At 35.6% G+C, this 8,661-nt stretch overlaps 1 protein-coding gene across 1 annotated transcript; it reads left to right on the plus strand.

The window, feature by feature from the left end:
- The first annotated feature begins 3,709 nt into the window (after positions 1-3,709).
- Positions 3,710-8,070, plus strand: LOC137641052 (uncharacterized protein in mobD 3'region-like). The gene is made up of 4 exons (XM_068373501.1): positions 3,710-3,732; positions 4,199-4,977; positions 6,637-6,911; positions 7,837-8,070. Exons 1-4 carry the CDS (start codon positions 3,710-3,712, stop codon positions 8,068-8,070), a joined length of 1,311 nt encoding a protein of 436 aa, XP_068229602.1.
- The last annotated feature ends 591 nt before the right edge of the window (positions 8,071-8,661 follow it).

Genomic DNA, 8,661 nt, shown 5'->3' on the forward strand with positions numbered 1-8,661 from the left:
TAGTGCCATAGCTTCTGTACCATGGTATTCCGCTGTCTTGGGTTCGAGTTCTCTTGCTTGAGGGTACACTTGGGCACACTATTCTATCTAATTCATCTTCCTCTTGTTTTGTTGATGTTTTTATAGTTTATATAGGAAATATTTATTTCAATGTTGTTACTGTTCTTAAAATATTTTATTTTTCCTTTTTTTTCCTTTCCTCACTGGGCTATTTTCCCTATGTCTACTGTAAGACCTTAATTCCTCATCATCATCTTCTCCTCCCACGCCTATTGACGCAAAGGGCCTCGGTAAGATTTCACCAGCCGTCTCTATCTTGAGTTTGTAATTCAATACTTCTCCATTCATTATCTCCTACTTCGCGCTTCATACGTAGTCCTCAGCCATGTAGGCCTGGGTCTTCCAACTCTTCTAGTCCATAATTCAGCTGGATTTAATTCATGTTTCTGAGCATAGACTAGCATAGAAACACCATAAACAGACGCTAGTGGAAGGACAAGTCTAAAGCCTTTGTCGTGAAGTGGACTAGCAACAGCTGTTGATAATGATGATGAAATCTAAATTAAATGTTAATTTAAACCTTATATAAAGAATATAAACCTCTAAGAAGAAAATTGTCTTTCCCCATCTATAAATCTTTTCCCCCTTTAAGAGAGTAGGCATACTTTCATCAACCTAAGATGAAAAAATTGTATAAAACTGCATTACTATCGGTCCAACGGCTGTTGATAATGATGATGAAATCTAAATTAAATGTTAATTTAAACCTTATGTGAAGAATATAAACCTCTCAGAAGAAAATTGTCTTCCCCCTTTAAGAGAGTAGGCTTACTTTCATCACCTGAGTTCTGTAAATAACTTTTTTTTGTTCACCTTTTTCAATTTTCGTTTATTTGATTTGATTAGTTTGATTATTTTTTTTTTATTTTAGACAAATTGTATTTTAGACATTTTGTTATTAGACAAATTGTTTTAGACGAACTGGTCTGGACGAATTGATTTAGACGAATTGTATTTTAGACAAATTGTTTTAGACAAACTCGCCTGATCCCGTTGATAATGATGATGAAATATCTATCAATTGTTAATTCAAACCTTATATGAAGAATATAAACCTCTTAAAAGAGAATTGTCTTTTGCCATCTATAAATCTTTTCCCTCTTCAAGAGAGTAGGCATACTTTGATCAGCCTGAGGTGAAAATTTTTAAAAAATTGCATTAATATCCATCAAAAATATTAAAACCTTTCACGCATCAGACAATAATCCATTTCCATTATTCTGAAAATGATACCACTAATACATTTTTAAGAGAACTATTAAAAGCATCATATGGGCTTCGAAAAAGGCAACGTAATTCCAGATTTTAATGACTTCCTAAATATTGGCTTTGATCAACAGCAAGTATTGTAGAGTATTTCCCAGGATAGGTAATCAATTCATTTACAGAATTCTTTTTAAAAAGAATTCAGTGCTGCACAATTAGATCATTAAAAGAACTGAAATGTAAGATTTTAGTTGAAATAAGAATTGATATATAAAATAAAATTATAGTGATTTATTCGTTTGATTTATTTCTTTAAATCTGAAAATAAACTCATATTGATTTATAATTATTTTCTATAGAAATCTACATTGAAAATCAATAAGAATTGGAATGTAAGATTTTAGTTGAAATAAGAATTGAAATATAAAAACAAAATTATAGTGATTTATTCGTTTAATTTATTTCTTTAAATCTGAAAATAAACTCATATTGATTTATAATTGTTTTCTATAGAAATCTACATTGAAAATCAATAAGAATTGGAATGTAAGATTTTAGTTGAAATAAGAATTGAAATATAAAATAAAATTATAGTGATTTATTCGTTTAATTTATTTCTTTAAATCTGAAAATAAACTAATATCGATTTATAATTATTTTCTATAGAAATCTACATTTAAAATCAATAAGAATTGGAATGTATGATTTCAGTTGAAATAAGAATTGAAATATAAAATAAAATTATAGTGATTTATTCGTTTAATTTATTTCTTTAAAGCTGAAAATAAACTAATATCGATTTATAATTATTTTCTATAGAAATCTACATTGAAAATCAATAAGAATTTAATGTATGATTTTAGTTCATGATGAAATAAGAATTGGAATATAAAATAAAATTATAGTGATTTATTCGTTTATTTCTTTAAATCTAAAGATAAACGCAAAATGACTTATAACTTTCCTTTTAGAGAAATTTTTTACAGAAATATTATTAGAAAAAACACTTTTTCTAACGACTCATAAAGAATTATCATTTATATAGAAATGTTAATAGATATTGAACATTTTCTACAGACTTATAACAACTTAATATTTATATAAAAATTTTAATAGAAAATGCACATTTTCTAAAGGCTTATGACGACTTAAGTCTTTATAGGTTAATAGAAAAATCACATTTTCTAAAGGCTCGTAACGGCTTAATCTTTTAATAGAATAGTTAACAGAAAATGCACATTTTCTAAAGACTCATAATGACTCAATCTTCTAATAGAAAAATTAATAGAAAAAGCACATTTTCTAAAGGCTCATAACGACTTATTTCCTATAAAAATGTTAATAGAAAATGCAAATTATATGACTCATAAACTTTTTTTTATTGAAATGTTAACAAAAAAGACACATTCTCTAAAGACTCATAACGACTTAACTCTTTTAATAGAAAATTTAACAGAAAAAAAAAACAGATTTTCTAAAGAAATTATGGAGGCTGGGAAGGAGAGATAATGCACATTTTTTGTTAAAAGAAAATGCACATTTTCAAAAAGCTCATAACTACTTAACTCTTTTAATAGAAAAATGAACAGAAAAACCAAATTTTCTAAAGCAATTTTGGAGGCATGGAAGGAGAGGTACTCCCCCCCCCCTCCACCCCCCCCCCCCCCAGGAGGGGGGGAAGGGACAGTTGAATTGGTAGAGGGCTACATGAACCAAGACCAGATAGAGCGATGTTATTATTATTATAATCATTACTAGCCAAGCTGCAACCCTAGCTGGAAAAGCAAGATGCTATAAGCCCAAGGGCTGCAACAAGGAAAAATAGCCCAGTGAGGAAAAGAAATAAGGAAATAAATAAATGATGAGAACAAACTAACAATAAATCATTCTAAAAACAATAACAATGTCAAAACGGATATTATTATTATTACTAGACAAGCTACGACCCTAGTTGGAAAAGCAAGAGGCTATACGCCAAAGGGCTCCAACAAGGAAAAATACCCCAGTGAGGAAAGGAAATAAGGAAATAAATAAATGATGAGAACAAATTAACAATAAATCGTTCTAAAAATAGTAACAACGTCAAAACAGATATTATCATTATTACTAGCCAAGCTACAACCCTAGTTGGAAAAGCAAGACGCTATAAGCCCAAGGGCTGCAACAAGGAAAAATAGCCCAGTGAGGAAAGGAAATAAGGAAATAAATAAATGACGAGAACAAATTAACAATAAATCATTCTAAAAACAGTAACAATGTCAAAACAGATATGTCATATATAAACTATAAAAAGACTTATGTCAGCCTGATTCCAGCTGAAGCACAATCAGGTTCCCACAGTAACCTGATCTTCTCTCTGGAAAACGAGGGGAGGGCGAGAGAGGGGACAGGATAAGAGAGTAGGGAGGGGATGTATATACCCACCCTTCTTGGTATACTAAAGATGGTAGTGAGAGGGAGGGAGAGGTTGAGGGAGAGGGTGAGAGTAGAGGAGTGTTGAAGGAGTCTTTATGTGTATGGGAAGAATTCACTAGAGAGAGAGAGAGAGAGAGAGAGAGAGAGAGAGAGAGAGAGAGAGAGCAACACAATTACATTAAAGAGAGAGAGAGAGCAATACAATTACATTAAAGAGAGAGAGAGAGAGAGAGAGAGAGAGAGAGAGAGAGAGAGAGAGAGAGAGAGAGCAATAAAATTATATTATGAGAGAGAGAGAGAGAGAGAGAGAGAGAGAGAGAGAGCAATACAATTACATTAAAAAAAGAGAGAGCAATACAATTACATTAAAGAGAGAGAGAGAGAGAGAGATAGAGAGAGAGAGAGAGAGAGAGAGAGAGAGAGAGAGAGAGAGAGAGAGAGAGAGAGAGAGAGAAAATGATGACAAAGAGATCTTAATCTATTATGACGTAATGACGACTGTAAACAAATAAAAAAGGGCGATAATTGGACTTGCGGACGGGACTTTCCCATGCGAAGATGTGGACTTAGAGGAACTTGAAATAGAAGATTTGGACTTAGAGGGATTTGAAATAGAAGATTTGGACTTAGAGGGATTTGAAATAGAAGATTTGGACTTAGAGGGATTTGAAATAGAAGATTTGGACTTAGAGGGATTTGAAATAGAAGATTTGGACTTAGAGGGATTTGAAATAGAAGATTTGGACTTAGAGGGATTTGAAATAGAAGACTTGGACTTAGAGGGATTTGAAATAGAAGATTTGGACTTAGAGGGACTTGAAATAGAAGATTTGGACTTAGAGGGATTTGAAATAGAAGATTTGGACTTAGAGGGATTTGAAATAGAAGATTTGGACTTAGAGGGATTTGAAATAGAAGATTTGGACTTAGAGGGATTTGAAATAGAAGATTTGGACTTAGAGGGATTTGAAATAGAAGATTTGGACTTAGAGGGATTTGAAATAGAAGATTTGGACTTAGAGGGACTTGAAATAGAAGACTTGGACTTAGAGGGATTTGAAATAGAAGATTTGGACTTAGAGGGACTTGAAATACAAGACTTGGACTCAGAGGGACTTGAAATAGAAGACTTGGACTTAGAGGGACTTGAAATAGAAGACTTGGACTTAGAGGGACTTGAAATAGAAGACTTGGACTTAGAGGGACTTGAAATAGAAGACGTGGACTTAAAGGGACTTGAAATAGAAGACTTGGACTTAGAGGGACGTGAAATAGAAGACTTGGACTTAGAGGGACGTGAAATAGAAGACTTGGACTTAGAGGGACTTGAAATAGAAGACTTGGACTTAGAGGGACTTGAAATAGAAGACTTGGACTTAGAGGGACTTGAAATAGAAGACTTGGACTTAGAGGGACTTGAAATAGAAGACTTGGACTTAGAGGGACTTGAAATAGAAGACGTGGACTTAGAGGGACTTGAAATAGAAGACGTGGACTTAGAGGGACTTGAAATAGAAGACTTGGACTTAGAGGGACTTGAAATAGAAGACGTGGACTTAGAGGGACTTGAAATAGAAGACGTGGACTTAGAGGGACTTGAAATAGAAGACGTGGACTTAGAGGGACTTGAAATAGAAGACGTGGACTTAGAGGGACTTGAAATAGAAGACTTGGACTTAGAGGGACTTGAAATAGAAGACGTGGACTTAGAGGGACTTGAAATAGAAGACTTGGACTTAGAGGGACTTGAAATAGAAGACGTGGACTTAGAGGGACTTGAAATAGAAGACGTGGACTTAGAGGGACTTGAAATAGAAGACTTGGACTTAGAGGGACTTGAAATAGAAGACGTGGACTTAGAGGGACTTGAAATAGAAGACTTGGACTTAGAGGGACTTGAAATAGAAGACTTGGACTTAGAGGGACTTGAAATAGAAGACGTGGACTTAGAGGGACTTGAAATAGAAGACTTGGACTTAGAGGGACTTGAAATAGAAGACTTGGACTTAAAGGGACTTGAAATAGAAGACTTGGACTTAGAGGGACGTGAAATAGAAGACTTGGACTTAGAGGGACTTGAAATAGAAGACTTGGACTTAAAGGGACTTGAAATAGAAGACTTGGACTTAGAGGGACGTGAAATAGAAGACTTGGACTTAGAGGGACTTGAAATAGAAGACTTGGACTTAGAGGGACTTGAAATAGAAGACTTGGACTTAGAGGGACTTGAAATAGAAGACTTGGACTTGGAAGGACTTGAAATAGAAGACTTGGACTTAGAGGAACTTGAAATAGAAGATTTGGACTTAGAGGGACTTGAAATAGAAGACTTGGACTTAGAGGAACTTGAAATAGAAGACTTGGACTTAGAGGGACTTGAAATAGAAGACGTGGACTTAGAGGGACTTGAAATAGAAGATTTGGACTTAGAGGGACTTGAAATAGAAGACGTGGACTTAGAGGGACTTGAAATAGAAGACTTGGACTTAGAGGGACTTGAAATAGAAGACTTGGACTTAATGGGACTTGAAATAGAAGACTTGGACTTAGAGGGACTTGAAATAGAAGACTTGGACTTAGAGGGACTTGAAATAGAACACTTGGACTCAGAGGAACTTGAAATAGAAGATTTGGACTTAGAGGGACTTGAAATAGAAGACATGGACTTAGAGGGACTTGAAATAGAAGACGTGGACTTAGAGGGACTTGAAATAGAAGACTTGGACTTAGAGGGACTTGAAATAGAACACTTGGACTTAGAGGGACTTGAAATAGAAGACGTGGACTTAGAGGGACTTGAAATAGAAGACGTGGACTTAGAGGGACTTGAAATAGAAGACTTGGACTTAGAGGGACTTGAAATAGAAGACGTGGACTTAGAGGGACTTGAAATAGAAGACGTGGACTTAGAGGGACTTGAAATAGAAGAATTGGACTTAGAGGGACTTGAAATAGAACACTTGGACTTAGAGGGACTTGAAATAGAAGATTTGGACTTAGAGGGACTTGAAATAGAAGAATTGGACTTAGAGGGATTTGAAATAGAAGACTTGGACTTAGAGGGACTTGAAATAGAAGACTTGGACTTAATGGGACTTGAAATAGAAGACTTGGACTTAGAGGGACTTGAAATAGAAGACTTGGACTTAGAGGGACTTGAAATAGAACACTTGGACTCAGAGGGACTTGAAATAGAAGATTTGGACTTAGAGGGACTTGAAATAGAAGACGTGGACTTAGAGGGACTTGAAATAGAAGACGTGGACTTAGAGGGACTTGAAATAGAAGACTTGGACTTAGAGGGACTTGAAATAGAAGACGTGGACTTAGAGGGACTTGAAATAGAAGACGTGGACTTAGAGGGACTTGAAATAGAAGATTTGGACTTAGAGGGACTTGAAATAGAAGACGTGGACTTAGAGGGACTTGAAATAGAAGATTTGGACTTAGAGGGACTTGAAATAGAAGACTTGGACTTAATGGGACTTGAAATAGAAGACTTGGACTTAGAGGGACTTGAAATAGAAGACTTGGACTTAGAGGGACTTGAAATAGAAGACGTGGACTTAGAGGGACTTGAAATAGAAGATTTGGACTTAGAGGGACTTGAAATAGAAGACGTGGACTTAGAGGGACTTGAAATAGAAGACGTGGACTTAGAGGGACTTGAAATAGAAGACTTGGACTTAGAGGGACTTGAAATAGAAGACTTGGACTTAGAGGGACTTGAAATAGAACACTTGGACTTAATGGGACTTGAAATAGAAGACTTGGACTTAATGGGACTTGAAATAGAAGACTTGGACTTAGAGGGACTTGAAATAGAAGACGTGGACTTAGAGGGACTTGAAATAGAAGACGTGGACTTAGAGGGACTTGAAATAGAAGATTTGGACTTAGAGGGACTTGAAATAGAAGACGTGGACTTAGAGGGACTTGAAATAGAAGATTTGGACTTAGAGGGACTTGAAATAGAAGACGTGGACTTAGAGGGACTTGAAATAGAAGACTTGGACTTAGAGGGACTTGAAATAGAAGACGTGGACTTAGAGGGACTTGAAATAGAAGACTTGGACTTAGAGGGACTTGAAATAGAAGACTTGGACTTAGAGGGACTTGAAATAGAAGACTTGGACTTAGAGGGGCTTGAAATAGGAAGACTTGGACTCAGAGGGTCTTGAAATAGAAGATTTGAACTTGGAGGGACTTGAAATAGAAGACGTGGACTTAGAGGAACGTGAAATAGAAGACGTGGACTTAGAGGGACTTGAAATAGAAGACTTGGACTTAGAGGGACTTGAAATAGAAGACTTGGACTTAGAGGGACTTGAAATAGAAGACTTGGACTTAGAGGGACTTGAAATAGAAGACTTGGACTTAGGGACTTGAAATAGGAGACTTGGACTTAGAGGGACTTGAAATAGAAGATGCGGACTTAGAGGGACTTGAAATAGAAGACTTGGACTTAATGGGACTTGAAATAGAAGACTTGGACTTAATGGGACTTGAAATAGAAGACGTGGACTTAGAGGGACTTGAAATAGAAGACTTGGACTTAATGGGACTTGAAATAGAAGACGTGGACTTAGAGGGACTTGAAATAGAAGACTTTTGGACTTAAAGGGACTTGAAATAGAAGACTTGGACTTAGAGGGACTTGAAATAGAAGACTTGGACTTAGAGGGACTTGAAATAGAAGACTTGGACTTAGAGGGACTTGAAATAGAACACTTGGACTTAGAGGGACTTGAAATAGAAGACTTGGACTTAGAGGGATTTGAAATAGGAAGACTTGGACTTAGAGGGACGTGAAATAGAAGGCTTGGACTTAGACGGAGTTGAAATAGAAGACTTGGACTTAGAGGGACTTGAAATAGAACACTTGGACTTAGAGGGACTTGAAATAGAACACTTGGACTTAGAGGGACTTGAAATAGAACACTTGGACTTAAGAGGGACTTGAAATAGGAAGACTTGGAC

This window comes from Palaemon carinicauda, chromosome 1 (assembly GCF_036898095.1).
Source record: "Palaemon carinicauda isolate YSFRI2023 chromosome 1, ASM3689809v2, whole genome shotgun sequence".
NCBI lineage: Eukaryota > Metazoa > Arthropoda > Malacostraca > Decapoda > Palaemonidae > Palaemon > Palaemon carinicauda.